Here is an 18,063-nt window from a genome sequence, read left to right as displayed (position 1 = left end):
TGGGTTGGGGAGGTGAGGGAGCCACTAGGTGGCGCCCTGGCCCCACATTTACTCCAGACCTCGCCTCCCCGACTGCTTAGTTCCCCAAATCTCTGACCCCACCCCACTGACCCCGGGCCTGCTCACTGGCCAGTTTCCCCAAAAAGATCCAGACCTCCCTGGGCTACGCCCTAGGGAGCCCTTCCTGACGGGGTTTCATGGTGCCATGGGCGCATCCCCTGTCAAGTGCAGGGGACAGGATTTGGGGTGTGACTTGGGGTCTGGAGTGGTGTTAGTAAAGGGGACAGAGCCTGCAGGGTGGGAATTGATAGCCAGTGCTTATGTAACACTATGACGTGCCATTCACTGTTCAAGGGCTGTGGGCGAACCTGATCATTCGATTCAGCTGTGGGGTGGGGGCGGGGCGGGCCGTAGGGGGATGGACCGAGGACCACTCATTCAACAAACGGTGATTAAGTCTGTTGTGTGCGGCTTTCTGCATCAAGAGGCGCTGATGGCAGTGAGACCGGAGGAAGAATTTCCTCCTAGGTAGACGGTCAATGACAGGGGCTGAGGGGCTCTAGGAAAGGAGTCTTCTGTTTCTGGAGAGTGTGTTGGAGGTGCTAGTACAGGCTGGCCGAGGGCCAGGGTCTGGAGTTGGCATCTGCCTCTGTGGACCATTGTCTTTCATGTGGAAGCCATCCTTGCCTGTTCACCTTGCTCATCTGCTGCAGGTGCTGAAAACTTAACGTCAGGTGCCGGCGGTAAACTTGGGTTTCCAGGAGAGGGATTCAGGCTCCGAGGTGGGCAGGATTCCGTGTTCTGGGCTTCGGAGAGGGCACACAAGCTGGCCTCCCTGCCTCCCTGGGTTCCCAAAGGGTGATGACTCTCGCTTGGGCCACTTGGGGCGTCTCAGTTTCATTTCTAGGCCCCATTTCCTTCGTTTGCATAACGGACTCTCAGGGAGGCTAGGAAGTTCCCCCAAGCGCCCCTCTTCCTTACCCACTCAGGAAATAGATGTGCTGAGCTGGAGGTTTCTGAAACTGCCGAGTCAGGAGGAAAAAAGCCAGGACCCCAAGGGCTGTGTCCGGGAGGGCCAGGGGACCAGGGACATGGGCACTCTGATGACCCTCTCCCTGGGGTGCCCATCGTAGGTCATTTGGCCCCTCACTCCATCACACCCATGCACCCACAACAGCTCTGGTCAAGAGGGGGGCCCACGTCCCAGATCGTAGGATGCTTTCTCGATCTGGGCCAGCGTGTGGAGATGAGCCAAGGGAGGTGGAGCAGAGGACGCTGCTCCTCCCGTCCCACAGGGCTTGGGGACAGCTCCTGGCTGGGTCGGGGAACAGGAAGCCTGTGTACAGACCTTGACCTCCCAGGGTCTGCTCTGGGCCCTTCCTGTGTAAGCGGTTGGTATTTTGAGCGCTTGGCTGTTTTGCCCTTTCCGCTGGGGACTCCCCCAGCTAAGAGCTCCGCTCCCGGGGCCTTGGGGGAATCACTAGCATAGGGGGTGGCCCTCTTGCACTTTCCCCTGTCAAATGGAAAAATTCTGCTTCCTTTGGCCAGTCCCCAGCACTTGTTTCCCAGGCGTCCCCCAAGCTGCCATCTCTCGCCTCACCTCTTCCTTGCTCCTCCAGCTGCCCTCAGCGCAGCCTTCTCTCACCAATGCCCCCTCCAGCCCTTGCCTCCCCCAGGCTCTCCCTGTCTCTCCCTGCCTCCCAGGTCCTCCAGGGCCCAGCCTTTTCCCACTGCTTCCATTCCCACCCATCCTGGGGTGGGGGTGGGGGCTAGAATTTGGTGGTGGGTCACCTTCAGGCCTGTACCACCCCCATAAGCTCCTTGAGGGTCAAAAGCCTGTGTTCCTTCTGAAAACTACTCCTAGCCTCCCCTCCCCCTGCTGGGCCCAAGGACAGATGCTGGCCTGGCTAGCTGTTGCTATGGGAACCTCCCAGGGCCACCCTTGTGCATGGACCTCTCTCTCCTCATCTGGTCTTGTTCTGGGCCACAGAGGCTCCTGATCCTGTGACACTTCACATGCTCACAGGTCTAGTAGGGACCCTGCCAAGTGCGTGGGGGTGTAATTGACCTAAACCCAGGCAACAACACGTCCCTCCCCTCGCATTTCACCACCCAGACCTCTGAGCCACAGAAGCCCCTTGTCAGCAATTCTTGCTGCGTTGTCTGGGCTCCCTACCCCTCCAGACTTCCCGGGCCTGCCCATGAGGGACAAAGGCAGGCCTCTCCCCACTCACCTGTTCTTTATTCTGGGCCAGATGGAGGCCCAACCCGGCTCTGTGCTATCTAGGCCTTTGGGATGCGCAATCCATAGGGGTGGTAGGCTGTGCCAGCCTAGGGCCTTGGGCAAGATGTGCCCCCTACCCCCACGTTCCCCCACCCCACTTCAAGGCTCAGCTTTCTCATCATTAAAGTGGAGACTGTAGCTAGCCCCTTCATAGGTTATCACGAGAAGTTAAACAAAAAGGTTTATCAAACTGTCGAGTACTGTTAGAAGTAGTGATTTTTGTTTTGCTGAAGCTCTAGCAGGGAAGCTGGGGCCTCCTCGAGCTACTGATATGGGAGGAGAGGGTGTTAGCCCCTGGCAGGGGAAAGAGTAGCATTCAGCTCCCAACACAAGGTGCTGGGGGGACCCCAACCCTTGTCCCTGAGGCTAACTGGGGTGGTTTAACACAAAGCAGAATTTTGAAAGTACTCTCTTGATGGTGTCAGGGAAGAGTCAGAGGAGAAGGTGGAGAAGAAGAAGGGGATGGCCTCTGAGCTGGACCTTTTAAGGGATAATAGGATTGGTGACAGGGGAGGGGATTTCAGAGGTGAGGCTGAGGGGAGGGTGGGACAGCCTTGTGGCCAGACGGTTAAGTTCACATTCAGAAGGGAGCGAATTCTCCCACAGACCCACCACTCCTGCATGTCTGCGGGGGAGCTTTGCTGTAGGAAATGGGGCGGGGTGCAGGCATTTGAGGGGCAGAGGGCACCTGTATGAAGGAAGCTACGCATGGGTGCAGAGTCGCTGGTGGCCTGAAGGACAGAATGGAGAGATGTGAAATTGGAGGTGTCAGCCAACGGGCCAGGAGGGAGATAACAGGGACCTGATTTCGATCAGTGAATTAGAATGGACTGGCCTTGGATGGGACAAGGACAGGGGAGGGGGAGGAGTCACGGCCACATTCAGCTCCCAGTCTTGTGACAGGGGGATGATTGCATTCTCATGCAATGCTGGGAAAGAAGGAGGAAAGGCCAGGCTGGTTTGTGGGGGGAGTGGGGGGGAAGCTGCTCGGCTTGATTTGCAGGATAGTTGGGCTGAGGTAGAGCAACCCTCTCAGCAGATCACCTGTGCTCCACCAAGTTCACGTCCCATCATGCCCCCAGTTCCTCTCCGGGGCAGGACCTGTTTGAGGAAATTCTTAGCATCATCAGACATCTACTGAGCCTGAGGGAGGCACCCAGCAGAGGGGAGTGGCCCTCTGCAGAGTCAAAGGGACAGGTCCTGGGCTGGGGCTGGACAGGCAGAAACCTGAAGGCACGAGCTGTGCAGAGGCAAATGGGAGATGGTGCCCTGCTTGGTTGGTCACCCGAGGGTCAAGCAGACCTGCCAGAAATGCCTGCTTGTTGGAATGCGGCCTCGGGCCTTGCTGACGCAGCTTGGTAGGGAGGGACCAGTGCAGAAACCATGGCAGGAGGCCCGCAAAGACACAGGCCGTAAACCTTTCAGAGCAATTCTGCAACTTTTATTTCACTGAGAAGTAGACCTTAAAGAAGGTATGACCATAAATGTCCCTATTTTACAGATGACAAAACTGAGAGTGATGAAGTGACTTACTTAAGGTCCCATCATAGCTGGCGAGTGACAGTGGAGGAAAACTGGCCCCCAGGCAGCCCTTAGGACACCAGTGGGCATTTGAAATGTCCAGAATGGCTGCTCACCCTCCTTCCCTCCCCGCCAGCTGACCCGGAGGTTGGAAGCAATGTCTGAGCTCCCGTCTCTGTGTCTCTTTAGCCAACTCTCCTCCCTGGGCCTGTGTATCCCCCACTTCAGCTACTCGGGCATCTGGCCCTGGAGGCTTTTCCTCTCTGGCCACCAGCTGCCACCTTATGGGCCCCAGCTTGTGGATAGGAGAAAGCCAGCCCTGGAAAGACCCTTCACGAGTGTCAGATCCACCTATTTTGTTGTCCAGAGGTAGAAACTGAGGCCCAGAGAGGGAAGTGACTTGTCCAAGGTCACAAAGCTTGCTAGGGACAGAGTGGAGACCACAGTCTCTGCTGCTGAGCCCTGACTAAGTCCCCCTGTTCCTCCTCCCTCCTCTCCCCTCCCCTCCCTTGCACTCCCCTCCTCTCTTCTGCACTCCCCTGCCCTCCCTTCCTCTCTCTGACTCTTGAAGCTTGGCAGTTAGGCTCTGAGGTGCGGTCTCAAGGAGCTGCTGGCTACAAGACAGGTTCTTTCTTGTACTGTCCCTGAGCGGTGACTTCACTCATGAGACATCCAACGATGGCCACACGGCGGCAGCCACAGGAGGGACAGGAAGTTAGATCTGCCCAGGTCAGGGATAAGAGAGGAGAGAGGGGTCTCCAGAAGCTGCCCCAGGAACCGGAGCAGCTGGGTCTGGCGTTATGCAGACTCATCCTCGAGGGTCCCACAAAGGGGCTTCCAGGCTCAGGAGTGAAGTCCTGGCCTCCCAGCTTTCCCCAAAGAGCCCCATTCATTCGGTCATTCATTTATTCACCAGTCACTGATGGAGCCTTACTCTGTGCCCGGCCCTGGGCTGGTACCACCAATACGCTTTCCAGCAGCCTGTGAAGTGCTGAGCGTGGTGTTGGGGGGTGGGGTAGGGGACACAGCGATGGAGCGAGGGCCGAGGCAGGGCCTGTATGTCCCGGAGGGAGGCTGCCCTGGCCCAGAATGGCCGGCTTTGGAGCCACACAGACACGGCTCTAGCACTTGCAGCTCCTGACTTTGAAGCAAGTCTCTCCATCTCCTTTTAAAAACAAACATCAACCTTTATCACTAAGGTTGTTAAAAAACAGTAGGGTGAAATCAATAAGTCACTCTTTGATTGTAGCTGAAGTGTGGTTAGTTCCCCAGCTCCGAGGTTTATATTCACGACCAAGTAATCCAACAGAAAAACAAAAATATGTCTCTAAATCATGAATCTTTGTTTAAAAAAACTCTCTGTTCTCTCACTGGATTCCAGATTTAGATGGAGCCACTACTGTTAAGTACACTAGTTCCATTTTTGGAGACTGTTTCTTTTGGAAATGGGAGGATCCTTGCTTTGCCTACATTACGGATGTGATAAAACAAGAGTATGCGTTCAGAGGATTTATAGATGATAGTAAACACTCTGAATGCTAGCGGCATGTCTTGACATGGTCGGTATCGATGTACAGATTTCTCAGATTGGATCTGGGCGGCATAGCACTCTTGGCATCGTGCCTTTGTTTCCTCAGCCATAAAAACGAGGGGACAAGATCTACCTCATTGTTCGTAGACCAAGGACTGAGTAGGAGATTCCAACCTGACATTAGTCTGCCGAAGGGGCACCCTGTCTCAGGAGAGGTTGGAAGCCATCCTGTCACCTCCTCAAGCCAGCAGCTTCTCACCTCCAGGGACATCTGCCAGTGGCATTTCTTACAGCTGGAGAACCCTAGGAAGTCAGAGCTGGCCGACACCTTCTAGTTCTGGTGTCACTCTCACTGTTTGTTTTTTAATTTGGGGGTATTTTAAAACTTATTTTTAATATAGTTGGCATACAATAGTATCTTGATTCCAGGTGTACAACATAGTGATTCGGCATTTACATACTTTTCGAAGTGATCGCCATAGTAAGTCTAGTGGTCTTCTGTCTCACTGGGTATTTCATGAATCTGGGGGAGGGGTTCATAGAAGGGGAGCGGTCCAAGTCTCTGACGCTTCAGTTGTTTGTTTGGAAATGTTTTGCCCCTTCTCTCTGGAGTGGGATCCCCCATGGGGGGCACATGTACCATAATCTGTTTGATAAATTCCTGGGCAGATCTCTTCACTGGAGTGCTTGGGTCAGCTGGTCAATGACCACAGGAAAATATACTGGCACCAGAAGCATGGAGATGAAGCAAGGGTCATCGGTGGTGTCACTGAGCCAAGCGTGGCATCTGATTCCACTATGGGACAAACGCCTTGGAGGGGCAGACCGTGGGGCCCCCTGCTCAAGGCTGCCTCCGCCTGGGCAGGGTTGGAGGGGCACTGATAAAGTCCAACTCCTCCGTCGTCTAGGCTGTGCCAAGCTGTAGGAGCTGGTCCCCGGTGGGCTCAGACTGTCTCTGCGTGTGTTGAGCAGGGTTCCTTCAAACAGGCCTACATTTGACTTCCAAGCTGTCCTCCGGGTGAGTGAGGCAAAACTCTTTTTAAACGGTCAGCCCGTTTAGTGACATGAGAGGTGCTCTCAGGGGCAACTGTGTTCCTGACTTCTGAGGGGCACTTCTCTGTTGTCCTAGGCCAGCACTGGGTTCCTCAAGCATCATCTTCCAGACTCGCCTCAGGCCAGGGTGGCTGGCATCTCTGGCCTCCGATCTCAGTGCCCAGGAACCCTGGCCGCTCCCTTCCTGGTTGTCTCCGCTCCCATCACACAATCCTGCTCCTCTCCCCTTCCCTGCCTCACCCTCAGCAGCACCCAGCCTTCAGACCAGCCGTTCTACACCAAAAATAGTGCCTCACATGTGTGCAGCCCGTGCAGCTTACAAAGGCCTTCCACACATCTTCACTCATTTGATGTTCCCTTGGGTTGTGGAAGGAAGGAGAACAGATGTTATATAATATAAAGAGTTTCATAAGCTAGTGGTGGCCCTGGGAGGGAAGTACTGCTCTGGGCAGTACTTGAGCAAGTGACCTTGGAGGGTAGTGTGGCTGCGTGTGTGAATTTGCAGGTTGCATGGCTTCTGGGGCTGACAAAGCGTAGGTGTGTCCATGGGAGCTGCTGTCTGAGCAGCAGAGGAGGAAAAACCCTTTGGACCTCCGTGGCCAAGGCACTGAGCGGTCAGTGTCGGCTGGGCGGACCATGTGGCTTGAAGTCCCTGAGAGGGATGACAGGACCGTGGTGGAGAAGAGCAGCAGCCAGTGGTCAAGTCTCCGTACATGAGGATAAGTCTCGGGATTGGTGGCTGTCAAGCCCGAGGAGGGGGGAGGTCGGTCAGCCAGGTGGTATGAGCCTTCGAGGAGACAGAATTTCCCGAGGCAGGGGAGTAATGGTCTGGAAGCTGAAATGGGGAGGGAAGGAGGCCACAGACAGATACAAAGTTTATGCTGAGCTGTGAGAGCTGGTGCAGAATAAAAAGTCTGCACTTGAGAGGGCAATAGGGGACAGAGAAGTTCACCTGAGCTCCAGGTGAGCAGCAGAGGGAAAGTTCTGAGACGAGGCTAGGTTGTTTCTGATCACTGACTGGGAATTTCAGGGTGCTCCATTCCAGTGGGGAGAGGAAGAGCCGGGTGTGGTTTGGCTCAGGTGGGGGAAGAGACTGTGGGAGGAAGTTCTGAGTCCTTCCTCGTGGTGACTCAGGAAATCAGGAGTGTGAGTGCAGTTCATCTGTTCAGTCTCTGCTAGCAGAGGTGGGATTTGGGTTTTCTGTGGGGTCCCAAATAAATGCTTTTTGAAGGTGAGCTGGAAAATCTGTCTGATCCTGTGTTGAATTATAATCTCTAAAATCACAGAATAAATAATAACTCCACATTTGGGTGATACTTGAGAATTTATAAAGTATTTTAATTGTAGTCTATCATATTTTTTTCACATTTCCTTCTTATTGCAGCCCTGGGAGGTGGGCGTTATGTTATCAATGATGAACTCAGAGTAACTTGCTGAAGGTCATATTCCTGCAAAATGTCAAAGCGGGGATTCAACTCCACTCTACACTGCCTTCTAAGTGCACGGATGTGTGAGTGCAGCACTTTGAGTTGCTTAAAAAAAAAAAAAAAAAAGACCTTCCTGAGGTCCTTTCTTTTTGCATCTGACGGTTGACTGCATCTGACGGTTGACCGCTCTTTCCTTAGCTTCTAAAGTGCCATCTTTTCAATATCCCGGAAATTAATGGTTTCTCAAGGCAGGCCTCCACACCTCAGTTTTCTCTTTGCGTGACTTTATAGCTGCTAAAATGGAAGCAGGTAATGGGTTACAGGCTCTGTTCTGACAATATCAGTGACATGCGGGACAGTGAGTCAGGGCGAAAGACAACTCCACTTAACGGGGACTGGCTGTCAGCTGCTGTGGGCAGCGGTGGAATTGGGACTTCAGGGAGGGGACAGATCACCACCCCTACTGCTGCCCCTGAACTCCTGGCTGGGAGCTGGGCTCTGGATAAAACGAGGTAATATCGTCCAGGGGTGGCTTCAAGGCCCCTTTTTAACCTACAGTATTGATGTCGCCCACGTCATTCCAAGCTCTCTCGCTTTCGAAAACCTTTGGAGAGGAGGCTGCGGCCAGAAAAACGATGTAAGCATTTTCGCTGGCGTTAAAGGGAGGAACTGCAGTGGCCTATCCCAATGATAAAAACCTGTTTAACAATAAAATAGTGCCCGTGCGACTAAGCCCCACCCCCAGGATTAGGTCAAAAGAACCGCCCTCTGGTGTCAGGGTCTCGTTTCATATCCAGAAAGACTCATTTTCACGGTGGGTCAACTACAAATTTGCTTCAGCACATGTATTCTAGTGCACACATAAAATGGAAGTTTGGAAAATTTCTTCCAAGTGATCATGTTTATTCTTTTTCCATAACTTTTGCAGGGTTGTGCGGAAGGGAATGTGAGGTTCACGTCAAGCAATTGGAAGAGGTCACCCCCCCCAGGAGGAAAATAGTTGCGTCCAAGCCCCTTCGCCTGTCAGTTAAGGAGGCGGGGCTGTGACGTCAGGCTCTGGGCGGGGCTGGGTTGGTCTAAATGAGGGCCGGGAGGGGTGCTCCTTCAGGGGAGAAGGCCGTCCTGGGAATTAGCCTCCTTTGCCTCCGTATTTAACTTGTGTAGACCTTAATTAAAACGTACGGAAGTGCGTATGCGGGCTGGCAGTCTCCTCTACCGCTGTGGAGAGGACGCGGGCGGCAGCCCTCCCCGTTGCCACTCCACCTAGTGGCCGCATCCATTTCGCGCGGGTGGCCCGATTTAAGGGCTGGGTTAGGGTCGCAAAGAGTGGGGACTTCATGGCCCCGCTGGGAGGCGGCCCGCGGCTGGTGCTGCTGTTCAGCGGGAAGAGGAAATCCGGGAAGGACTTCGTGACCGAGGCGCTGCAGAGCAGGTGTCTGTGGGGCGGGGAAGGGTGGGGCGGGGGGAACCCCACATCACGTGATTCAGGGGGTGTGTTTGGATGTGATGGAGTGCGCTTTGGCGTAGGGTCCGCGGGTTGCAGGGCTGGAGCAGCACTGGCCGGTGGGAGGTGGGGGTTGTCACTGTCACGTAAAACAGCCTTCTACCAACGCCCACCTCAAAGAACCAGGCGACTCCCTCTCCAAAGACTAAGTTGTAGGCCTCTCTCGCCAAGAAGCATTATAGCCGTCACTACCAAGGCGCGTTTTGTACACCATTTCTAATCCACGCGACAGTGTTGCTAGTTAACCGATACAGACAAGGAAACTGAGTCACGGATAAAGGATTTGCCTGAGGCCACCCCCCAGTTGTGTCTGACTCCAGAGACAAATCCTCTCCCAGCACACCACTGGTAGCTGGGGCTTATGGAGCCTTTATTGTGTGCCAGGCACTGTGTGTATATATTGTTTCCTTTCATCCTTAAAACTTCGTCAGGTACTGTCAGTGTCCCCATTTCACAGGTGAAGAAACTGAGGCTCTGAAAAGTTCAAAACACAACAAAACCCAAACTTGCCGCTTTCCAAGTCATTGGCAGATGTAGGACTCAAATTAAGCTTTAGTCTAGATCCAGGAATGGGTTCTTTTTGCTTTACTTCACTGCCTCACCAAATAATACCTTTCTCTCTGTTTCCTTTCAAAACAAGGTGTTCTGTGTGGGAGCATTTGGCTGGGGCATGGGTTCTGAGAGCAGAAGTAGCAGGGAGGAAGCAGAGTGGGACTCCTCTCCTGAAGACCAGTGTGGTGAGGGTACCCGAGGCTGCTTTTGGGCACCACAGGGCTCCTAAGAGGTTGTGGGGGAGCCCAGGGCAGAGGTCACCACCTGAATCTTTCACCACCAAGTATCCGCCACTTTTTCCTGAGTTGCATTTCTCCTTACCCCAGCTGCAAGAATCACATAGTGGTCAGAAGCACAGGCTCTGGAATTAGAGTGCTGGGATTTAATCCTGACTCATCACTGACCATTTGTGACCTTGTACAAGTTTCTCATCCATTCTGTGCCTCAGTTTTGTCATCTGTGTGATGGGCGTACCGTGTTTCCCCCAAAATAAGACCTAGCCAGACAATCAGCTCAATCAGCTCTAATGCGTCTTTTGGAGCAAAAGTTAATATAAGACCCGGTCTTATTTTGCTATAATATAAAACCTGGTCTTATGTAATATAATATAATACCAGGTCTTATATTAATTTGTGCTCCAAAGGATGTATTAGAGATGATTGTCCGGCTAGGTCTTATTTTCAGGGAAACACGGTAGTAATAGGGTGATTGTAAGAATTAAATGAGACGGTGCATGTGAAGGGCTTGGAACAATTTCTGACACCTATAAAGGCACAGGCACTAAATGCTGGTTATTATTTTTATTATATTATATTATTTATTATATTATAAAATTATATTATATTTTATTGTACCCAAAGTGGCTTCCTCACTTGCAGTGTCGCTTTCGGTGAGTCAGTTCTGCTCACCCTCAACCTCAGTTTTCTCATCTGAAACATGGAAATAATACCCACCTCACCATGTTAGTGTTTAGGTGAATCTGTGAGCAGAGAGTACAGTGCAATGAAAGGTTGGTTAAGTTGAACTGAGTGAATGAACTCAGTGGTGACCCCGTCGGAGAGGCTGAGGTACTCTTGCTGTGAGACAACTAGTTCGGGGGGCCCGCAAGTAAATAACCGCCAGGATATCACCAGGCATGGATGTTCACGCTGGAATTAGAATTTTATTTCTTTTATCTGTTAGTTTCAGGACTCTTTCGCATTCATTTGAGTTCCATAATGATCCTGTGGGAGACAGGCCAGATACAGGTGTCCCCATTTTACAGATGAGAAAACAGGATCAGGGAGGTTGAGACCTGACAGCCTGAGATACCGGAAGCAAAGCCAGGACTTCAGCCCAGGCATCTGGGCTCCTTTTCTGGGGCCCAGGAGCTCCAGTATAACTGGGTTTGGCTCTCCCTGTCCCACAGGCTCGGGGGGGACGTCTGTGCTATCCTCCGGCTCTCCGGGCCACTCAAGGAGCAATATGCTCAGGTAGGTGGTGACTCTGTGGCATCTGATGGGTTGGAAGGAGCCAGCTCCTGGGCTTTGATAGCTGTGGCTGTTGCTTGAGTGAGTCACTGTCAGGGTCCCTGTGACCACTTGTGGCCAACTCTCGGTTTTCTGTGGGTGGACCTTTTGGGGGCGTTTTCAGCTTCTCCTTTCCCAGTGGCCTCACTCACGTCAGGCCACCTCCCCAGAGCATTTCAAGAAGGTGTGTCCAAAAAAGGCTGGACAGGTGAGTTGGCAGCTCGGATGCTGTGGAATTAGTAAGGGTCTGCACACATCCCCTTACTCAGAAAGTGTGACACCACACGTGACCGCCTCATCTGGCCTGCCACAAGCCCTGCAATTCTTCCCCCGAGAAATTTAGTCGCATGAGTGGTCAAGGTATGTTACTGAGTAAAAAAAAAGAACAAGATTGGCAACACTGGGCAGAGAATGCTACGTTTGTATAAAAATGGGGAGGAATTCTAAATATATTTGCTCAGGTATTCAGCCATCCAATGGCTATTTATGGGGTGCGTGTATTGTATTAAATGCTGCTCCAGGTGCTTGGAAGGACACCTAAGAGACTATCCCATTGGTGGCCTCCTTGGAGGGGAGCAATGTGGCTCGGGGCCAGGGGTGGGAGAGAGATTGTTCACTGTAAATGAATGTGCGTTTGACTTTTGAACCATGTGGGTTTTCAAAAAATAAATAGGGTTGTTGAGATAGGATTTAAAGAAGCAGAAACACTTAGAACCTTAGACTTCTGAAAGGGCACGTGGACGTGAGCTTCTCACACAATGAAGAGCCTGCTCGACATCTGCGTTTCTGTCCTTGACCCGTAAATGCTCATGGCCCCTTGGTCAGCGAGTCTGAGTCTGACCTTCTCTGGGGATACACAAGACGAGTTTGTCCCCCCCTTCCATAGACAGCCCGGCAGCCCTGTCTCCTGTACCACTGGTCTTCTCCCACTGGCTAAACAGACCTGCTCATGCAATGGCAGCCTGGGGACCCGGGGGGATAACTGGGTGTGTGGTTGTCAGTTGTTTTAGTGGGAACCTTTGGGTGCAGAGCTTCCATGTATTCAGTAGGCAGAGAGGGAGTGACTCCGAGGGGGGGCGTGGGGACACTCAGCCCTCCCCAGCGGGACCCGACACCAATCCCAGGCTCAGAAGAGCAGTTTAAAAACCATGCTATGCTTCCAAAGGCCCCAGGTCAGGCCTGGCTCCTGAATACCAGCCAAAAGGGGTGGGGTGGGGGGGTGGCTGAGGGGCCGGAGTTTGCATGTTTGAAGCCTCAGCGGGAGACATAGGCCAGCCTGTGTCTGCCCTCTGGAAATCCAGCACCACTCCACCCACCACTCCCATTCAAACCCAGAAGCAAAACGAAATGTTGATGCCTTGATTTCTTATGTCACAATGAGAACTAGAACTGAGCAGCAGAGCTTAACGCTCCCAATGGCCGCTCTTCCCCGGTGGTAGAGAGCACACAGGCGACCAGTTTACAAGCAGGAGGCTGCCAGCACCACCGAGGAGCAGGGGTGCAGGCAGGTGATTTGACTGGCCCAGTCGCGGCCCCTCAGGCTGCAGGTGGAGAAACAGAGCGAGGGGACGAGGTCTCATTGCAGTGAGTTAGTGACAGAGCTGGAACCTGAATGGAGTGATGTTTTTCAGACCGCTACCCATCCTGGGGCCTTCTGGGTGGGCCCCTCCTGCTTGTCAGTGCCCCTGGAGAAGGGTGAGGTCAGGTCTGGAAGCAGCTCCTCTCTCCTGCATCAGGGGTGCTCGGTGTGGGAGGCTCCAGGAGTCTCCCCTTCGGCATGTTGATTCAGCAGAGGTGCCGGGGTATTTGGAGGTGAGGCTAGGGGGTGAGGGGGAAAGGAGAGAGTCAGGAAAGCCAAGTTTCCTGGGCTTTGGGATGGGGGCGAACCATGCCAGAAGGGACAGTGGGAGGCCAGGCCAGGCCATGTTTTCGGATTTCCCACTTTCGTTGAAGGCTAAGCCTATGCCCAGGGGATGCAAACTAATTTCAGGATTAGTTTAAACCAGAAATAATTGGGAAGATAAACTGTTGCCAAAACCACCCCCCAAAAAAACCAAACCACATCACACATTTAAAAGACAAAGTGGAACAATCTCTGGATTATCCCGAGACCTTTCTTTCGTCTGCCGGTGTTTTAGGGTGTTTTAGATTTCTTCGTTTCCAGAGCCTGTTCCCTTGCAGGCCTCTGTCCTGGAAGAGACCTCGCTGGTCCTTGCATCGTCCTGGGGGAAGTTGGGGGAGGGGAGGGCTGGCCCTGCCTGTGTTTTAGGGGAGACCAGGTGGAGTGGCTGGAGGCATGGACATGGAATGTGCTTTGGGCAGGAGCATGGCCTGAACTTCCAGAGACTCCTGGATGCCAGCACCTACAAAGAGACCTATCGGAGGAGCATGATCGTCTGGGGGGAGGAGAAACGCCAGGCCGACCCAGGCTTCTTCTGCAGGAAGGTCGTGGAAAGCGTCTCCCAGCCAGTCTGGGTAAGCGTGCTGGATGGCAGCATTCACAAAACACCTTTCTCCGCATAAATCTCAGACGTGTCTATTTCTCTTTTTCCGCTGCCAGCTCCTGTGGTCCAAACACCATCTCTCCCCTGGACAATCGTCTTAGCCTCCACACTGGTCCCAGCGTCAGCTCTTGTCCCCTATGACCCATTCACCACACCGCAGCCAGAATGACCTTTTCAAAACATAAACCAAGTCATGTCCCTCCTCTGTTTCGAACCCTTTGTCCCACTGTTTTAATGATCCACGTCAAAACCCTTCACGTGAACTCTGGGCCTTGACGGACCCCGCTCCTGCTACCCTTTAGCCTCCTTACTCCTTCAGCTGCAGCTACATTGGCCTTCGTTCTGTTCCGCAAATAGATGGAGTTCCTTCTGGAATCAGGGGCTTTGCACATGCTCCTCTACCGGCCGGGACTGCCCTTTCTTTCCTCTTCACCTGCTTAGGTGTGGCTCGGCTTCCATGGCGTTTCCTCAGGGAAGCCCTCCCTGATACCCAGGTCTTAAGTCGTGTTCCCTGTCGGGCGCTCCCACAGCACCTTCCCTTTCTTCTTCCACATTCATCTGGCAGCCAGCCTATCTGCTGTATGGGGCATGGTGCCAGGGGGCTTCGGGGTACATTAACGCAAACCCTCAATGACGTCCCCACCCTCAGGGAGCTTACGTGGTAGCCAGGGGTAGAGGGAATCAGGCCCTAAATTAATATAGAATCTGCTGGGTGGAGATAAATACTGCAGGGCAAAGTATTGTCAGGGGCATCGGAAGGCCTCACTAAGCAGGACTCGGAGGAGGTAAGGGACGGAGCCCAGTGGGCATTTGTGGGTGAAGGGCGAGTGGTGGGCGGTGAGGTCAGATCAGGCAGGTTCTTTGGAAGAGCCTAGACTTTTCTCTGCATGGGACGGGGACTTGGTGGAGGGTTTTGAGCAGAGTAGAGGTGTCATCTGACAGAAGAGCAAGGGTGAGGGCCGAGAGCCAGGAAGAGGATCTTTGTCAGATAGGCAGAGTGGCCGTGGTCGGCTCAGAGTGGGGGCAGCGGGGGAGAAAGAGGTAATTCTGCACAGTTTGAAGACGGAGCCAGCAGGTGCCTTGGCTGTGGGCTGTGAGCACAGGAGATGGTGCCAAGGATTGTTCTCTGAGCAGCTGATCAAATAGAGTTGTCATTTTCTGGGACAGGGAAGGTGTGGGAGGCACAGGTTTGGGGAGAAAATCAGGAATTGCCTTTTGGCAACGTGAGGTGCTTGTCGACGTGCGCTGTGAGTCCCCGGTTGTCAGTGAAGCTGCTCGCTCCCTGTGTGTCTCCCCCAAGACTGGAAGCTCCGAGAGGGCAGACACCAGGGCTGATTTGCTCACCACTCTGTCCCCGGCGCCTGGCACACAGCGGGCGCTGGCTGTCGTTCTTGTTTCACAGTTGGGTGAGTGAACATGTCAGCAGCATGGACAGGGACAGCTGGCCTCTTTATTCACTGATTCATTCATTCACTGAACATATGCTCCTGAGGGCTGGTGTGTCAGACGGTGCACAAGGGGCCGGGGACAGAGCAGTGAATGAGACAAAGTCCTTTGGCTCGTGGAGCTGTCTCGGTAGGGCAGACAGACAACAAACACACTCATAAACAGAGATGATTTAAGAGTACTTAAAGGTGCGCAGAGGAAAATAAACAGCATATCAGGATCAAGACGGGCAGGAAGGGTGCCAGGGTGGTAGGAAAGCCTCTGAGGAGGTGATATTGGAGCAGAGACCTCCAGGAAGTGAGGGAGCCCGCCTTGTGTTTATCCAGGCAGAGGGCGTAGCATGTGCAAAGGCCCTGGACATGTTTGAGAAACAGCATGGAGATCAGCAGGCGGCAGCGGAATGAACCAGGGGGACGCTGGGAAATAGGTGCCAGGTCTTGCAGGGCTTTGTAAGTTGGGTGAGAGCTTTGGATTTTGTTAGAATGGTGGGAAGCCCTTGCGAGGTTTAGGGCAGAGTGCTGACGGAAATCACACTTACATTTGAAAAGGTGCTAGGGGGGCAGGGACCAGTTAGAGTATCTTTGTTTCTGGCCTCAGTTTGCTCATCTGTAAAATGAGTGTGTTGGACGGGCTGAATTGACTTCAAAGCCCGAGGCCTCTTTGGCCCAGTGATGACCGGCACGACCACGGAACACAAGTGTGTCCGTGGTAGAGACAGGGCAGAGCGGGCTGTGGGCTGCAGCAATAGGGGGGCTGCCTGGAGGGAGGACGTCTGTCCCAGCTGGTTGGGTGATAATGGGAGGGGACTGCACTTTCCTGGGTCGTGTAGCCCCCCGACCAACCCCGTTGTACTCCTGCTTATTCAGCGTGGGGCTGGCTTTTCCCGTCATCCCCAGCGCCCTGTCCTGCTGCTCCCTGTACCATGTCCTGTTGGTCACCTTTCTGTGTCCCTTTCCTGCAGCTGGTGAGTGACACACGCAGGATGTCCGACATCCAGTGGTTCCGGGAGGCATATGGGACTGTGACACAGACAGTCCGTGTGGTGGCCTCGGAGCAGAGCCGGCAGCAGCGGGGCTGGGTGTTCACACCAGGTGAGCCGTTCACGACCTTTGCCCCCAAGCCGGCCCCCCCACCTGTAGACCAGGCTACCCGCTTCCTTGTTCTAGGTCATCTGCTCTCTCCCTGGCAGGCTGTGGGTGAGTGAGTGAGGGGTTAGAAACGGGAATCTCCGGCTTGGGGCTCAGGAGTGCCCCCAGGTTAGAAAGTAGAATGGGGTAGGGGTTCCCCATGACCTTGGCCTGGGACCCTCATCTGGGCTGTCTTTTCTAGGCCAGTGGGCTTCTGGAGGTCTGGCTGAGATGGACCCCCAGCTGGGTGGGGCCTGACAGTGGGTCTGATGAACAGAGCGGAGGGGCCAGGAGGAAGCTGCAGGAGGCAGCCTCAGGGATGCAAGCCCCGGGCCTGCTCTGTGGCAATTCAGAGGCACAGCTCCGGCCTCCTGCTGCCCCAGGTCTCTGTGGCAGGGAAGTTCAGGTCCAGTGGGTACGACGCTCCTGAGGGCTGCCCATTTCCTGGGCACTGAGCATAGGCCGGGCCGGGGCGAAGCGCTTGGTACCTCACTGTAGAGACACAGCAAACCCGCCAGGTGATGCCGCTGTGACCCTTCTCGTGGCCGGTGGGGATGACACACACGGCCTCCCGAGAGGATTGAATCAATGTAGGGATGAAAAGCAACACACCCAGCTTCACACAGAGTGAAAATGCAGTGCCCTTGGGGTTGTCTGTGGTTTTAGGTGACAGTCCACTCTCTGTAGGCAGTGGCAAGTGAAGAGTTAAGTTGGCGGGACCCTCTGGGGGCTCAGAGGGTGGGGAAGTGCCCTGGGGTGGGTGGGGCTTGGTTCTGGAGTGTCCAGGGAGGCAGTGAGGAGGCTCCGTCTGGGGCCAGCCGGCCTCCGTGCCCCACGCACGCCCGGTGTTTGTCCAGAGGGAGCAGGCTTGACCTCGCCATGCCTCCTCCGCAGGGGTGGACGATGGTGAGTCAGAATGTGGCCTGGACAACTTTGGGGACTTCGATTGGGTCATCGAGAACCACGGAGACCCGCAACGCCTGGAGGAGCAGTTGGAGAACCTGATAGAATTTGTCCGCTCCAGACTTTAGTCGTCAGGGGCTGCGGGGTGAGGGTGGGGCTGCTGTGCCCGACAAGTGGTTGCTGATGCTGGCCAAGGTGGGGAGCACACTGATGGTCTGGGTCTAGATTTCGGGGGGCTGGCAGATGTCAGATAAGTCAGGAAACCTTCGGGACCTCATTTCTTTATGGACTCTTAGGGGGAGACTTAAAGGGCAGAGGGGGGTGGACTGGCTGTGCCTGAAGCAGACACCATCTCCAGGGGACTGGCCCGTCGCCTGTGCTGGCCTTGCCTCCCCTTCAGGATGCTTTCAGCCTCTTGTGCTGGGCCAGCGTGTGGATGCTAATAAAGCTCCTTGGAGCACATGCTCAGAGCTGGACACCTCTCATTTCCCAGACGCCGGCCCAGCCTCTATGGCGCTCAGGTGGCAGGGGTCCCGGCCCTCCCTCCCACGTGGCTTAGAGCCTATCCTGCAGACGCAGGCAGCAGGTCTGTTTGTGTCGGAGACAGGATTGGGGTCTGAGCGTCTCATCTTCTGGGATGGCCCCAAGGGAGGCTCAGTGCAGCAGGTCCCCAGCGGGACGGAGATCTCATAGAGGGGCAGCG

At 54.1% G+C, this 18,063-nt stretch overlaps 1 protein-coding gene across 2 annotated transcripts; it reads left to right on the top strand.

Annotated features, from left to right (window-relative positions):
- Positions 1-8,868: 8,868 nt before the first annotated feature.
- On the top strand, positions 8,869-17,830 carry PMVK (phosphomevalonate kinase). Of its 2 annotated transcripts, XM_019711850.3 has the most exons (5): positions 8,876-9,248; positions 11,281-11,344; positions 13,703-13,855; positions 16,292-16,421; positions 17,352-17,830. In XM_019711850.3, exons 1-5 carry the CDS (start codon positions 9,154-9,156, stop codon positions 17,486-17,488), a joined length of 579 nt encoding a protein of 192 aa, XP_019567409.2. In that variant the 5' UTR covers positions 8,876-9,153; the 3' UTR covers positions 17,489-17,830. The 2 variants fall into 2 exon arrangements, with proteins under 2 accessions (XP_019567410.2, XP_019567409.2); XM_019711851.3 differs by lacking the exon at positions 11,281-11,344 and having other exon boundaries at positions 8,869-9,248.
- The last annotated feature ends 233 nt before the right edge of the window (positions 17,831-18,063 follow it).

The sequence above is a fragment of the Rhinolophus sinicus genome, chromosome 7, assembly GCF_057876585.1.
Source record: "Rhinolophus sinicus isolate RSI-liver-muscle chromosome 7, RSI-T2T, whole genome shotgun sequence".
Classification (NCBI taxonomy): Eukaryota; Metazoa; Chordata; class Mammalia; order Chiroptera; family Rhinolophidae; genus Rhinolophus; species Rhinolophus sinicus.
The sequence above is the reverse complement of the archived record's forward strand: the minus strand, read 5'-3'. Positions and strand labels throughout refer to the sequence as shown.

Excerpts from the sequence above, each read along its gene's own strand:
- PMVK (XM_019711850.3), top strand. The coding sequence starts at position 9,154 with ATGGCCCCGCTGGGAGGCGGCCCGCGGCTGGTGCTGCTGTTCAGCGGG. Across the intron at positions 11,345-13,702 it reads TCAAGGAGCAATATGCTCAG|GAGCATGGCCTGAACTTCCA; the intron begins GTAGGTGGTGAC and ends TGCTTTGGGCAG. Across the intron at positions 13,856-16,291 it reads GCGTCTCCCAGCCAGTCTGG|CTGGTGAGTGACACACGCAG; the intron begins GTAAGCGTGCTG and ends CCTTTCCTGCAG.